This window comes from Xiphophorus hellerii, chromosome 1, assembly GCF_003331165.1.
Source record: "Xiphophorus hellerii strain 12219 chromosome 1, Xiphophorus_hellerii-4.1, whole genome shotgun sequence".
Taxonomy (NCBI): Eukaryota; Metazoa; Chordata; class Actinopteri; order Cyprinodontiformes; family Poeciliidae; genus Xiphophorus; species Xiphophorus hellerii.
In genome coordinates, this window is record NC_045672.1 from 9445939 (window position 1) to 9461933 (window position 15995).

A 15995-nucleotide genomic window follows, 5' to 3' on the forward strand; every position below is an offset into this window, starting at 1 on the left:
TTTATTATTGGGTTATTTTGGGATGAAATTATGAATAATAATAAAAAAATACTCGGTTCTAAAGAGCATTTTAGTGCTGATAAGGCGCTTTAATGCGACCACAGAGATCCGTCCTGCAGCGCAGAGAGAAGCGGACGTTACGTCGCCGATAAGCGCCTCGCCACCTTCCGCCAAGCAAAAGAGTGGAAATCGCTCTTTAGGTTTTCCCCCACACAGAGGCCGTTGTCCGCTGTTACAGCAGGTCCAGCCAGCTCTACTCTGACAGGTAACTGTCGGCCTGGTTTTTGCTCTGGAAATGAACGCAGCAGTTGTTTAAATGGACGTGTTTACTCCGGAGCTGCACCGGGCCTTGTTTACATCTCAGTCCCCGGAGTAGAGTAGGTGAGAGGCGGAGGCTGAGGGGAGTGATAAGGAAGGGTGGCTACTTCTTGGTGTGCTTTTTTTTTTAAAATTCTTAACTGAGTAAATATAACTTGTCGTATAACACTTTTGCAAGCTCCCTCTAGTTGCGCTCATTGGTGTAACTCGTCGTATTTTGGGGGTTTACGCATATCGCTACTTAAACTGCTGAACACAACTACAGCACGCTAGCCTGGGAGCTAACCCTGCTAACGACAGAGGCAGCCACTCTGGGGATTTAACTTCAGCCGTTCTTCTGGCTCTGGTCGGACTAAAATGCCAGTGCCCACACTTTATTAACCAGTTTTCCCACTTTCAGTTCCCCTTCCGAACACGCCAGCAGAGTTCGGTTAAACCTGTTATCTAACCTGTACGGTCGCTGTGTTGCATTAGCCTAGCGGGATGTGTGTCACCCACTTTGCTGACTATTTTTAACTTGGATCGGACGGAATGTGAACGCTGGTCCAAAGCTAGGCTGGCACCGGGACCCGCTGGCTGGCTCCCCCCGTGTTTTCTTTCCAGATTAACATTTGCAAAGTCACATCTGAAGTCCGTTACCAGTTGACCTCTTTAATATATATTTTAAACTGTAATAAATAATCGTGTATAGAATTTAACTAGGCCACCTGGGCCTTGTTGTCCCTTATAATTCCCATAGTTTTTATTTTGTATGCTTATAAAGAATTCAGTATTAAAGATGGTAGTCATACTTTTACTCTAAACTCATATAAGATACTTTATCTTAGATTAAAAAAATCAATTGGTCAAGTTTTCTATTTAGTTCGATATTTCTTGTGTAAAACAATAATTATACAATGTATATTGTGTGCATATATATACAGTACAGACCAAAAGTTTTTTACACACCTTTCTAATTAAATGGGTTTTCTTTATTTTCATGACTATTTATAAGGCAAGAAATCCCACTTATTAACCTGACAGGGCACAGCTATGAAGTGAAAACCATTTCAGGTGACTACCTCTTGAAGCTCATCAAGAAAATGCAGAGTGTGTACAAAGCAGTGAATCACAGCAAAAGGTTGCTACTTTGAAGAAACTAGAATATAAGGGGTATTTTCAGTTGTTTTACACTTTTTTGTTTAGTGCATATTTCCACATGTGTTATTCATAGTTTTGATGCCTTCAGTGTGAATCTACAATGTCAATAGTCATGAAAATAAAGGAAACTCATTGAATTAAAAGGTGTGTCCAAACTTTTGGTCTGTACTGTATATATATATATATATATATATATATATATATATATATATATATATATATACTATATATATAACCTTATCAAAACAAGCAGCTAGCCAACATGCCTCTAGTGATGTTACAAAACAACTGCTCATTTTTAAGTATGTCCATTTGTATTTCTTGTTTTTTCTGTTTTGCTTAGTAAAATTCTTCTTTAAGGGGCATTACTTGTATTTCTGTAACAAATTTACCGTACTTGAGATGGAAAATGTGATAACAAAACGCATGAGGCTTTTCTTGAAGAGAGTCAGACAAGTCGTGTCAAAAGAAAAAAAAAAATTGCTTAGCGTTTGTCGTTTTCCAGATCATTATTTCTTGTCCCTTGATGTCACCGACCAAAATACACATCGAGCAAAATTTTCAGTTTTCAACTTTTGTGTGCTTTAAAAAAATATTTTTTTGTGAAATCCTGCAGTGAAAATCAATATTTTATTATTCCACTGCCAGTTGTTGTTGGTGTAAAGTTTGTACTGTAAAAATATACTACTGAGTAGACTCTTTAAGGATCTCTTTTTAGTTTGGTATGATCTAGTCCAGGCTGTTTAAAGCCTAGTTAGAGTTCATCAACAGGGTCAAACTTCTCTTTGAATTAAGACCATCTAGTCATCTGGAATCCATAAGAACTAATAAATCAAATTTACAAAGCGGTAGTTATAATTGAGACCTATTCTAGATCGTTTTATGGATATAATAACTGAAAGATCAACTGTTTAGAGGAGAAATGGTTGATTTAAGGACACTTTGGATTTTAGCACAATCTGGTTTGACTTGATTGATTCTATGCAGTTCAGGTCTAACCTCGTCTTCTATGACTAGCTTATGGGGATCAGTTGTCATGCATAGCAAAAGTATTTTCTCTGCGATTTAGTTTTTTACTTATTTTATCCACCGCAGCATGTCTTTAGTCTACAGAGGATAGTGTTCATATTTGTGAAATAGCCAAAACAATTATGGACTGTGTCTAACACTCACAAGTTTTGCTTAGTTTTTTAAATACTTTAGTCACTTGTTGTTTGGTGCCGTTTTTTTTTCCTCAATGGAATTTGGCTTCGACTTTAAATCATGCGGTCATATTTCTGGCTAGTTAAGGAAACCGATAATAAATTTTGCTCTCATTTATCCTGCTGCATTGCTGTGAAAAAGTATTTGCTGCCTTATCTGTTTCTGTGTTTTTGTCATAGTTAAATGTTTCAGATCTAAATTAAATTTCAGTAATGGAAATTTACTCCGGATATACCTGAGTAAATATGAAATTCAATTAAATTTATCAGTGGAAAAAGCAATATGAAACTCTCAATCCCGTGTAAACGAGTAACTTCTAAAGCCAATCACTTGTGTCACCACCGTTGGCATTTCTGAAAAGAAGAGGTTAGGGTTTAATGTGATTGTAATGTTACCTTCTGGGGCTGATTTGGAGCTTCGGGACCACAATAACTTGCTATAATTGATGGATCCATGAATTCAGCTTTCTACCAAAAAACTCCTGAAACGAAGTGTCTGCATTAAAATGATCTGAAGTCACCAGCAGCAAATCCACTTGCGAACAGCTCAAAAACAACTGAAGGATTTGGAGTGTCCTTGTCAAAGACTTGTATAACAATTAGTTTCATCTAAAACATCGGAGTATGACCGAAAGCACGGTCCAACCACATGGAGTATTGTTTAAACTATATTTTCACAAATGTACTTTTTTTTCATGTAATCAGTTTGCCATTAAAAATAAAAATAAAAATCAGAACATTTTTATAAAAATTTTGCATTTTTGGCAGTACAGAAACTCTATGAACATCAGTTTACAGCCATTTTTAACTGGAAAGAAATATCACAGTACTCCTGAAATGTGTTGGTACACCATCTGTGTCTTATATAACCTCCAAACTAGTAACAAGATGTTTGAATATGGAATTAAACTTCATGGAACTCATTGACAGGTCACTTTTCCATTATTTTTGTTACTGTTTTTACTCTTCCTTTGTCTGTTTTGTCCTCTTCCTCCAGATTGCGCCTGGAACCCGTTTTCCAAATGAGTGACGGGGAGTGTGACTTCTTCTGCTTTTTCCGCTGCTGCTGAGTGCGCTCCGTTGCGCCTCAGTCAGAAAGGAGGGGAGGGTTTCTCTCTCTCTACACACTGACTCGAAGTGGAAAAGAGGAGGGAGCGGAGCTTCAGTCAAACCATTTCAGCTAGGGCTGGACCTTCTGAAATCCGACAGGTAGGCGGCTCGTCTACCTGTCCGGGTGATTGGCACAATCGACTGAATGTCTGTGGACATGAACAGCCAGGCATCGGACAGCAATGAGGAAGACTTTGGGGTGAACTCTGAGGAAGAGCAGGAGGAAGACGATGGAGGAGAGGAAGAGGATCCGGGCGATATCGCAGACTATTACGATGGGGTGGCCAGTGACGTTGAGCAGCAGGGGGCGGATTCCTCCGACCCAGAGGAGTACCAGTTTACCTGTCTGACCTACAAGGAGAGCCAGCGAGTGTTGACGGAGGAAGTGAACACCGTGGCTGCTGCTCTCGAAGGTACGTTTATCCCATAACTGGACTAAATCGTTGGGAAAATCTCACTTACTTTCTGCACCAGAGCGAGAACATAAAGTACTTCTACAACATAAAATGTTTTCCAGCATTTCCTCTGTGAGCAGTTATTGATTGTAGTAGTTGAGGTGACAGTGTCAGAGAGCAGACATTTTAAATTGACATTTGAAACACTCTTGTTAGCAGGGTTGCTAGGTTTCTAAAACAACAAGTTTTCTATCTACTTCTTTAAAAAAAGCAAAAACACCTGTAAGATCTTAAATCAGAAACTTCCTAAAGGCTGTCAACGATTCCAAATCCAGATTGTTCCATGTCAGAGCACGGTTGAAAGCTCAGAAGGACTAAAACATCAACCTTGCTGTACTCCAGTCCACTCAGCCTTCCTGTTTACTATTTAAAGTGTTGCTCTCTTGCAACAATGTCCTTGAAAAGAGTTTAATCTCTGCTCTTTCTTTGAATTCATTTTATGGCGCATTGCTGATTCTAAAATCAAACTAACTGAATCTTCACTCAGTTACAGAGTAACGGCCGCATGTTTAGGTTTGATGATGGAGTTTGTCTCTCTGGGGTGTGTTTAGTTTGTTTCTGGAGCAGTGATAGAATAGGTTTTACATACATGGGGTAGGTAAAACGTAATTAAGCAAAGTGTGTTTTGATTTCTATTGTTTTATATTATTTAGAATAAATAGTTTACTTGGACATACGACTAATATTATTGTTTTACACATGCAGTAATGAGACCTACAGAGATTAAACCCCTGCTTTTCTCACTCTTCTTTCTCTTTTGTTCTCATAATGTTCCAGCTTCTCTCCTTTAGCGTTAGCATCTCAGTCACTAAATCGAACTGTACACATTGAAGAGAGTTAAACTCCTTCCAGTGGGTTCAAATTTAATTGTGGCAATGCAATATGTGACTGCATGGCCTCTTGATATATAGTTGCCCTCTAAATGTTGCATCCAAGCAGTCTTCTGTGATCGCAGAGTTGCACACACATGGTATTGCAGTGACCTTTGCAATTCTGTAAATTGTGCAAGCTCTATGTAGTTTAGCATCATTAATCAGCACTGATCAAAATCAGACAGTTCTCTTGACTGTTGTTTGACTCAAATCACTGATCGGCAGACTAGAAAATGAAAATAATGTTTTGTTTTCATTATGCGTTGGAACATTACATGCATTAACACTGAACACTTTACTCTGTTCATAAAAACATCAGCAAACGGCATATTTAGTGATGCATTTTGTTTCAAGTTTAGTAGAAGTCATATAAAGGTTAGGACTGATCCTTTAATTGCAATGACAGGCAAGTTCTTTTATTTTAAACTTCTGCTCTTATCAAGGAAGTTGTAGAATATGTTTTCTAATCCAATATATCTAGCTTTTATTTTTGTCATTTTACACAGACTACTTTTGCAAGAAAATCCTCAGAATCCTTTTTTCTTAATCAAAATCACTGTGACTTTAAATTAAAAATAACTTTAAACCATGTCTTGTTTTTTTTCCCTTGCAGGTTTCACCGTCGGTAGCAAAACTGATCCTGGTGCATTTTCACTGGCAGGTTTCACAAATACTGGACAGGTATGTCTCTTCTTATGTGTCACAATTCATAGATTTTTTTTTTTTAAATAACTGGTTGTTAACTGGCTCATCTTCCTCAGTCACAAGGTTCTCTCAAACCTTTTTGTTAGTTTTTTTTTCATCTTAGATCCCTCTGATTTCTCTAGAATATCATTTTGATTTACATAACGTCTCTTATGACTCTGTTACGTTGATTTTATTGGTTTTACTGCAGTTAGTGCCAAAGTCCAGCTCTTAAGGACTTTCTAAGATGATATCTAGTATTAATATATAATGCTGATAAACTCCTTCACAATACTTTTGACATTTAAAGCTATCACAACAATGATATTTCCCAATCCCAGCTCTACACTGAGAGATCGACTTTATAGTGGTGACGCTACTTTTCAAGCATTTGTTCTTTAATATTGAGCTGTTACATGAACTAATCTGTGAACAGAAAGCTCTGTTTTGTTTTATTTATGTTTTTTCCTCTTTCCCTTTCAACCTTTTTTTTTCTGCCCATCTTTCTGACAGATGTAAGTCCAGCTCTTCTCAGCTTTTGTCAGATGCTCTGGTCCAGTCTAGCAGCGCATGCAGATTAGCCACTGTGAGTACAACTTCTTTCTCTTGGCCAGTGATTGACTGTAGGGTTGGTAGAATTTTATTGCAATATTTTTGGTGCTATTGTGATAACGATAAAAATTAGGTTAACTGTATGGCTGTGATTACATGGCACAGCATTTATAATGCCACAAACACAAATACAAATATTGAAAAGAATTTCCATTTAAAATGGGTTTGTTTAGGATGCCACTTACTAAGAAGTGTTATATCACACAAAGTATCTTCATTCAATCATGTTTTCAAATCTACTGGTATTTATTGATGCTGTCATGAAGCAAACAGTGGAGAAAATGGTAAAAATGACATTTCCAATAATACAATAAGTTTTTTTTTTTTTAAAGTTGTCATTAATTGAAATTTATCAAGACAAAAATGAATCAAAATTCTTAAGTTATTTCTCAGTAAATGATGCAATAAATGCCCATTTTTGGGTCATCATTACACTCCCTTTCTTGTATCATCAAATTTACAATTTATTGTAACAGCTGAAAAATTGGTTGTTACTCATATTTGTCAACTTCAGCTAGATTGACCCTGACTTGGTTGTAGAAATAATAGTAGTAGTAAAGTAGCTCAGAGCTACCAGGTCATAAAGCCTGTAACGACAAGAAGAAGACTCTAGATTAGAGGTTTTCAGAATCTCTAGGTGTTTAATGATCCAATAATTGATATAAAAGGAGCATCTATTTTCATTGATATATCCATAAATGTCAGCAGGTCCATTGTGGCTGTGAGAGGACGAGCGAGAGCACTACTTTCAACAGGCAGGCTAAATGGAGCGGATTAATTTGCCATTCATGAAATAATTACTAAAAAAATAAATGTATTAGGTGAGCGGATACTGCGACTGCTGTGCTTACTTATCTTCCCGTGTGTGTTTCAGGCCGCCCAGTCCCTCCAGTGCGGTGTGTGTCTACAGGTTGTACGGAGAGACTCCCTGCTGGCTCTGCCCTGTCAGCACTCCTTCTGCAAAGCATGCTGGGAGCAGCACTGCACCGTGCTAGTCAAAGACGGCATGGGAGTGGGTGAGTGCTGTGCTCTGAGCATGTGTGCGTGTGTCTCTGCGATCATCCCATCTGGTGTTACAGTGGCCGAGTCATTCTGGTTGTGTTCCTGGTCAGAGGTTGGGTTATTCAGAGCACGCACAGTTTTAGGGTTTTTTTTACTGGCTGAAGGCTTTGCAGGTCCTAGATATGTCTCTACAGGTTTCTTCATAAATATGGAGTCAAAATGTCTTAAAGATTTTAAGCTTTTAGAGGAGATTTGATGAGGCCCATCTGGATTGCAGTTTACAAATAAAGCATGCGGTTGCAGCAGGCTCATGAAAATCAGCAAGTGTGTGAAAGTGTGCTTGTGTCAGCAACAAAACAAATTAGTGTGTAGGCGTGTATATGGATTGGTTTAAAGTTGCTCTGTGTTTGTGTGTGTAATGGAAAAAAAAAAAAGCCTAGTTTATTAGAGTCACTTTCCTGAAGTTGTGACTCCACTAGTTCTGTTTATGATTCTGTTTGTATGAAAAATGTTCCTGTGCTTCTTTTTAATGACCTCTGTGATAAATTCAGCCTGTAAAGGTCAGATGACTCTGTGCTGGCTGCAACCAGGACAGATTTAAAATGACCTCCAACCCCAGTCCAGTGTAACAGTAGAAACCAGTTTGTTTTCAAACCAAACACAACAGCATGGATTTTCCAAGTTATTAATCAGTTCTATTTGGTGTTGCTTTTACACAGCGTTGTGTCCAATCAGTGCTCTCTACAGTAGCAATTCACTTTGCTGGTCTATTGTTTTTATCTTGGAGCTGACTCGGTCTGTTTTATATATGCAGTAAGCGCCTTGCAACCTTTTCATATTTTATGACATTGTAACTGCAAACTCTCATACTCAGTCTGGTTGGATTGAGACCATTTGTGAGCATCCATTTTTACATTTTGTAACACCTCTCAATTCACCATCCCTTCATGAGACTGTCTTGGGAAAACAGAGTGTCTTCAGTCAGAGGCCTATTCAGATTCGCTGTAAAACAGACTGCTACTAGAGATCTTTCTTGCGAACAGCCATCACTTTCTACAATAACTCTTTGAAAAATTTTAATTAATGAGTTACAACAATATTTTATTTCCCTTTGGGGAACAATACAGTATTTTTGAATTGAATTGAATTTGATCTGTACTTTGACTGGGCCATTCTAACTCATGATATGCTTTGATCTGCACCATTCCATTGCAGCTCAGGCTGCAGGTTTGAGGTTGCTCCTCGGTTTGAAGGTGAACCTCAGCTCCCAGTCTCAACCTTTTAAGGGTGATGTGAAACCCTTAAAAGCAAATTTTTGTAAATCTGTATTTATAGCAATAGAAAAGTTTACATTGTTTTTTTTCTGAAGACAACTGACACTCTATTTTACTAAGAGTAATGGAGTAAAATGAGCTGATTAGAAATGCATATCACATAATGTTATTTAGCTCGGTTTGAATTTCTCTACTACTTCATAATTATAAATCACTTTATGTTGGCCAGTCATTTAAAAATCCTAATAATCCTAACTGCATTGGTTCTTTCTTCATTGCCTGTTTATTTTTAATTAAAAATACCCTGACTTTTTCTGTAGGAGAGGACTTGTAAAGGTTGTCCCTTGTGGATGCTAGTTTAGCCACGTATGCTTATTCTGACCTGATGAGTATCTGAGTTACCTGAGGAATAAACAGCCGGACTGCCGGTATCAATATGTTATTGTTTGGACCTTCAGTTTTCCTGTTATTAACCCGGGAAAAAATTACCTGACCTGTTTTTTATTCTTTCCCTAAAAGCTTCAAAAAGATTGAGGGTCTGTGGAAAGCTCTGCATCCATGTTTTGTCACCGAGAGCCTCGACATTTCATCAAACAACGTTTGTGCTTTCAGGAATCTCATGTATGGCTCAGGACTGTTCCCTGCGGATGCCAGAAGACTTTGTCCTCCCGTTGCTGCCAGGAGAGGAGCTAAAGGACAAATACAAACGCTACCTCTTCAGAGACTATGTTGAGGTGTGTTCGTCCACCTGTCTGACGAAGCAGCAACCAAACACATCAGTTTAGCAACATTTGTGCGAATGTCGAAATTCAGCGAGCTTCAACATTCACACAAATGATGGCAGAGAGAGGTTTGTGTTGAATTGAGTAGAATAAAATGTTCACTCACTGCCGAAATCACTTACTGTTTAATGCCAACAACAATTATTGATTTCATTGCAATCAAACAATCAGATGAACATCTAAGGCTATGTTCACGTAGCAGGCAAATGTGACCCATATTTGGCTTTTTTACCGCAGCCTGAATGGGCCAATTCCAACCTTTTCATAAAAAATAAAAAAAATGAAAGAAATGCGATCTGTGCCACTCCCATATGTGGTACTAATTCAGAAACCCTCTATTTGTTTTTAACGTGTCTGCAATCTGAACTGGCCATGTCACATTTTATCCTCCTCCTATGTCATTCATGTGAGACATGCGGCAAAATTCTGCTCCAGAAAAAGCCAGACGTGGTAAATCCAGACGTAAACACTGGCTGAAAATTATAATTATGAACTTATGAAAGAAGTTTGTTCCACTGAAGCGAAAGATCACAATCCCACCACTCTTCCCTCTGCCTACACATCCAGACAGACGTCTTTACAGAAGCTGCAGTCAATGCTCTACAAAAGGCCATTATTAGTCCAGATTTTTTTTTTATCATCTTCCTTCTTATGATTTTGATGATACTGTCAACTCCCAATTCTAAAAAAACTTTAACCTCCATCCATAAATATCTCCATATACTATTAATTCTGTAAAAAAAGAAGTGTTGCTGTGACATCAACGTTCTTCTTCTGTGCATGCGAGGCACTTCGGGGTCATAAACCGTTCACACAGAAGCCTCACTGCGGTTTAATTAGTAGTAAGAACGACCAAGCAAAAAAATCAATAAAAAAATCAAGAGTTTTGGCAAAAAAGAAAAAAAAGATCATAATTAAACATTAAGACCTGATGTGTAAAGGTAGCCTAAATATTAAAAGCAGGGAAATTATTTCGCAGTTACAGCAATAATTTTTTATACACAGATTAACACACACACGACAGGAGCTGCGTCTGCAGGCAGCCAGCTGAGCCGGCGCCATAAAAACGTCCTGCTAGAAATGTTCCCTTCTTAGACCTGGATAAACTGTGAAATCAGTTTTATTAAAACATTTTAAAGGGTTTCTCTTGACTTGCATACATTCTTTGTGTTTTATTTTTTTCAGAGTCACTTCCAGTTGCAGTTGTGTCCAGGTGCAGACTGTCCCATCGTCATCAAGGTGCAGGAGCCCAGGCCGCGCAGAGTGCAGTGCAGCCGCTGCAGTGAAGTCTTCTGGTACGACGCAGAGAATGCAATACGTCGATTGAAATTTGTGAATCTTTTATTTAAAAAAAAAAAAGTTGAAAATCCTGGAATCCAAGTTGCTTGTTGACACATTTCAGCTAAAATGCAACTTTCTTCCAGTTTCAAATGCCGCCAGATGTACCACGCGCCGACAGACTGCGCAACAATTCGGAAATGGCTGACTAAATGCGCAGATGACTCAGAGACGGCAAACTACATCAGCGCACATACTAAAGATGTACGGTCGCCACACACAAAGCTTTGTGACCGCTGTTTACTTTGACATGCAGCAGATACTTACTGTGCGCTCGGAGTTTAGAATAATAACAGAAGGACTTAGGTGTTTCTCTGTGATCTTCGGATCAGATTTGCGATAAAGAGCCTTTTTTTTTTTTTTTTTTCTTCCAGTGTCCGAAAGTGCAATATCTGCATCGAAAAGAACGGAGGGTGCAATCACATGGTGAGAATCCCACTTTGTCAGAGTACAGAAAATACTTCTGACTCCAGCTAAACACTTTATCAGCATATATTTGCTGTTACCTCTGTTGAGTGTGACTAATAGAAGTAGCTGCTTTTTGGTTAATTTCTTCCTTTTTTTTAATCTCTTTTAGCAATGCTCCAAGTGCAAACACGGTAAGTTTTGCTTCTCAGACTTTCTCATCATTAAGAAGCTATTATCCATCACTCATACTCCCAATCATTTTGGATGCATTTGGAGTCCGTTAAGGGTTATTTTTCTGCTAAAAGATTTCTGCTGGATGTGTCTTGGGGACTGGAAGACTCATGGCAGTGAATACTACGAGTGCAGCCGATACAAAGAAAACCCTGATATAGTCAACCAGAGCCAGCAAGCTCAGGCCAGGGAGGCACTCAAGAAATACCTCTTCTATTTTGAGAGGGTAAGATGCTTTTCTTTTTTCTATTTGATCTTTTATTGCTCTGGATGACCATCTCAGCTAAATACAGGGGCTTAAAAGAATTCTAGATTTAAATCTTTCTACATTTTTTAAATGTATAATTTTAGATTTTTTTTTTTAAATTTAGCTCCTTAGATAGGTTTATGATTCATTTTGTCATTTGTATGGAGACGAATAAAAGATTTTAGAGAGTTTCAGAAAATGGTGCAGCCTTGTTGGATTCAGGAGTATCCAGATTAGACAGAATCATCTTTAACTTTACATTTTGCTGATGCTGCTTTGTTCATACCCAGTTGTGGTTCTGTCTCTCCAAAGCCTGTGATGCTTCAGCAACTTACAGTCCTGGAACAATTTTAGCTTTTTATAGTCACTTTTTGTACTCTAAAAGACAATTCTCCTCAATAAAATAAGGTGGAAGGAAATGTACGCTGGAAAAGCTTCGAGGGCCTGATCTACTGTTTAGTTTTTTTAACCTTAACTACAGATATATTTCATAAGTGAGAGATGCCTTGTTTTATATTCCCGTTTATTTATGTTGGCTGTTTTTCGTGTAACAAGTGGGAGAACCACAATAAGTCCCTGCAGTTAGAGGCTCAGACGTACCAGAGGATCCAGGAGAAAATCCAGGAGAGAGTAATGAACAATCTGGGAACTTGGATCGACTGGCAGTACCTGCATAACGCTGCAAAGCTACTGGCTAAGGTATGGATGAAACAAATTATCTGATTGGATGGTTGGATAAACTGCAAGTATACAAGGTTACTACAAAGACTTTTAGTCTGGAATTTAATTTTAGTGTTTTCCATGCCTGGATAAGTATGGATAAATGAAAATAAGGGGTGGAAAAATATTTGTATTTGTTTTCTTCCCTTTCCTCCTCTTCATTATTTCTTTCTTTTTGGCTTTATGTCCTTTTCTTCCCTGCTTTTCTTTTTCCTTCCTTCGTCTAGCATTTATTAAGCATTTATTTCAAACATAAATGTGTTAAACAACTGACACCTTTATTTGAATTAAACTCAGTTGTTTTATTCTGCTGTTCTGTATATGAACATAACAATCAGCAGAGAAGAGAATGTTCTTCAGGTTGCTACACTTTGTTCCTTCATTTGTTATTCTATTCCTACTGGAGGCTTTATTTAGAACAAAGCATATGCACTATCAAAGCTTATGTCAGTAAATTTAACTGTATTGGCTCATTTTTAGCTTTTGTTGAAATGACTAGGATGAGTTTTCCTTTGTTTCCAGTGTCGCTACACGCTGCAGTACACCTACCCTTACGCCTATTACATGGAGTCTGGGCCGCGCAAAAAACTGGTGAGAAACAAACTTCTACACAGTCAATTTTACAGGTTTTCATTGTTCAAATGTTTTGGTTTTTAAATTATGTAAGCTGACCTTTACGTGCACAAAAACATGCCAGATTCCATCGTGTTGTTGATGAAGTCAAAATGGGAATTTGTACAGAACAAATGAAGATCTAGAAATGATAAAAAAAATTGTATTTTCCTTTTTACTTTACTTTATATCAGCTGCGATTCAACTTTGTTACCATTTTGGCTCAATCTTATCTTACGTGAACTTTGTATCGGTTAGAAATGGAGCCCTCCTTTGAAGCAGGAGATCTGTTTCTTTCCTCTGCAGTTTGAATACCAGCAGGCGCAGCTGGAAGCAGAGATAGAAAACCTGTCATGGAAGGTGGAGCGGGCCGACAGCTACGAGAGAGGAGTGGTGGGAGGAGAGGTGGAGCTCAGCGCCAGCGACAGAGGGGTGAGCATGTTATAAATCTATATTTATGTTGCATCTTAACCCCCCTCCACTCATGAAATCCACCATTTCACCTATCATGGTCTAACTTTCTTAATCTGAAAAAGTATTGAAATGTTTGAATTTCCATATTTCTGCCATATTTTCTTATCTAAGAAATAGCAGTTTAATTTTCTACCTTAGATTTCTCATGTCGGTGATGAAGTGTTTGTCCAACGTTGGAGTTACTGATAAATCCACTCTTATTGAAAAATCTACTCTTTTTCCTGTTTGGATGTAGACACAGAATCCAGCTCCAGCATTGTGCTTGCGATTTATGTAACATGCAGATAAAAAAACCTCAACTTCGTAAAGGGTTTCTACTCAGACTTCAAGAATGTTGGAAGAAACCATCAGAGAAATGTAGAACTTTGAGTCTGTATGGAGTTTTGTTGGAAGAAATTTTGTAGGAACCCCGTACGTTCAGACCCCTTCTCTCTGATGCCTCTAAATATGCAAGACCAAATATTCTCTTTCACAATACACCTAAAAAGCTGACATTTCATACAAATGCAGGCCATGTACCATTTTTGTAGTTCTCATGTGTAAAAATGTGAAAAGTTAAGGATACATAAAAATTTACAGAAAACTCTGGTCATTATAGCATGCTGATGACACAAGCATAGTTGTGGATAAGCGCTTACCATCTGGTTTGAGTCTACACACGTTGTGTCTGATAAGTTGATTAACACAACTTTTTATTGTGTGTTTACATTTGTTCTTCTCTTTGCTGGATATTTAGAAGACTTATTAAACTCTCCAAATAATTTTGACCCGGCCCCCGACTCGGGCCTATATATCAAAACACCGTGCATACAAATGGACAAGTGTATGCAAGTGTTGCTCAGCACGTTTTTTTTTTTTTATTTTTCAGGATCTGGAGAATCAGATGCACATTGCTGAGCAGAGGCGACGCACGCTGCTGAAGGATTTCCATAAAACCTGAAGCTCCATTCGCGACTGCAAAGCACCAGCGTCCTCCCTCCTTTTCTTTGTTCCTCGCCCTCCTACCTTTGCTTCCTTCCCCTATCAGCCGTTGTTGCAGTCACACTTTCCCTCCCTTCCTCCCTCACTCTGCCTCCCCACACTGACTCATTCGCTTCCTTCGCTCCGCCTTTCCCTCCTCTCACCGCCATAACGCTGCAGGGTCACAGAATGTCACACTTGCTTCACTCCCTTCCTTCTCATTTCATTCCCATCTCCTTAGATATATTTGACACAACGTCCTGTTGTGGTCACACTCGTTTCAACACATCCGGTCTGATCTCGTGGGTCACCGTTTGAGGTTTCGTGTCTGAAAACAGAGTAAAATTGCTTTGACATAAGCAACTACAAGCAATGTGTTGCCTGCTGGAGATTAGGCAATCTTCCTGAGTAGTTTTTCCTCTTATGGTGGGATTATCATTTGAGAAGAGCAACTGAAGTAGAAGCTTGGGCTATTGAGTAGAGGAGGAATTGGTGGCAGAATGATCGTATTGGTTTTTTTTTTAAGGCAGCAGTGCAACCAGTGGATCTGTATTTTGTGGTTTTTTTATATAAACCTGACTGATATACAGGCACCTGTTAAGTCTTGCACCTGTGATAGTAATTTGATTTGGAAATTTTAAGAATGGATATCGTCTCATGTGCTGCAAAATAAGTCATGGAAATGATTAAAATAATTCCTAAAAATGTATTTTCCTGGTTTACATCAACTCATACAACTGCTAAGTTGTATAAGAAAGATGCTTCCTACTTTTGTCTTTCTTTTTTTTTTTTTCTTTACAAACTGTTCTCAGCACCCTACTTAATATGCGTAACTTCAAACCAAATTTAAAAGTAGTAATATTAAGGTCCAAAAGAGTTGAATAAAATGTAGGGATTTAGACGGCAGCTACCTTGAGTTTTTGCCACCGATGTTTACCTTTATTAGGTGTTGCACCATGACCTGACAGCAACACACGAGGTAAAACCGAGATTTGACCTCCTTCCTTAATGTCCAACATTTAAATGTAATCTCATTCGCATTCGTCATTCACAAGCGCTACAGCACCTCCCGGCGACATTCAGATGGCGCGCGCACGCCAACGCTCCCATGTGCAAACACTCCACTAAAGAAACAGTAGCTGTTAATTTGTTCCCCCTGTCCTCCTCCCCCCCACCGCTCCGTCTCATGCTCTCTCTTCTTACTTTGTCATCCCAACGTTTTATTTTGCCGTTTTTTTTTTTTTGTTTTCCTTCAGCTCATGTTGCTCACCTCTGAAAAATGGCTGTTGATAGTTAGATCATTTAAAAAAAGAAATGGGTAAAAAAAAAAAAAGAAGAAGAAAAAAAATACACAAAAAAAATTTGCTGTAATTTTCAACGGTTGTACATTAATACAGAAATAGAGTTACTGAAAGTTTTTAAAACCGGACAATGTCTCTTGTGTGTTCATTGCACATGCAAACACTGAATAAGCACGCTGCACACAAACTACACACATTTCAGAAAAAAATCTTAGGTTTGAGAAAATTATTCATAGGTGGAATCTCACTGTAA

General features: G+C 38.3%; 1 protein-coding gene across 1 annotated transcript; it reads left to right on the plus strand.

The window, feature by feature from the left end:
• The first annotated feature begins 117 nt into the window (after positions 1-117).
• On the plus strand, positions 118-15870 carry arih2 (ariadne homolog 2 (Drosophila)). The gene is given in 16 exon segments (XM_032565590.1): positions 118-265; positions 3658-4174; positions 5703-5778; positions 6295-6367; positions 7268-7409; positions 9282-9403; positions 10637-10746; positions 10876-10993; positions 11164-11169; positions 11171-11215; positions 11367-11388; positions 11503-11654; positions 12231-12374; positions 12918-12986; positions 13314-13439; positions 14350-15870. Coding segments are annotated over 15 exon segments (1536 nt in total). The 5' UTR covers positions 118-265; positions 3658-3915; the 3' UTR covers positions 14422-15870.
• Positions 15871-15995: the final 125 nt, after the last annotated feature.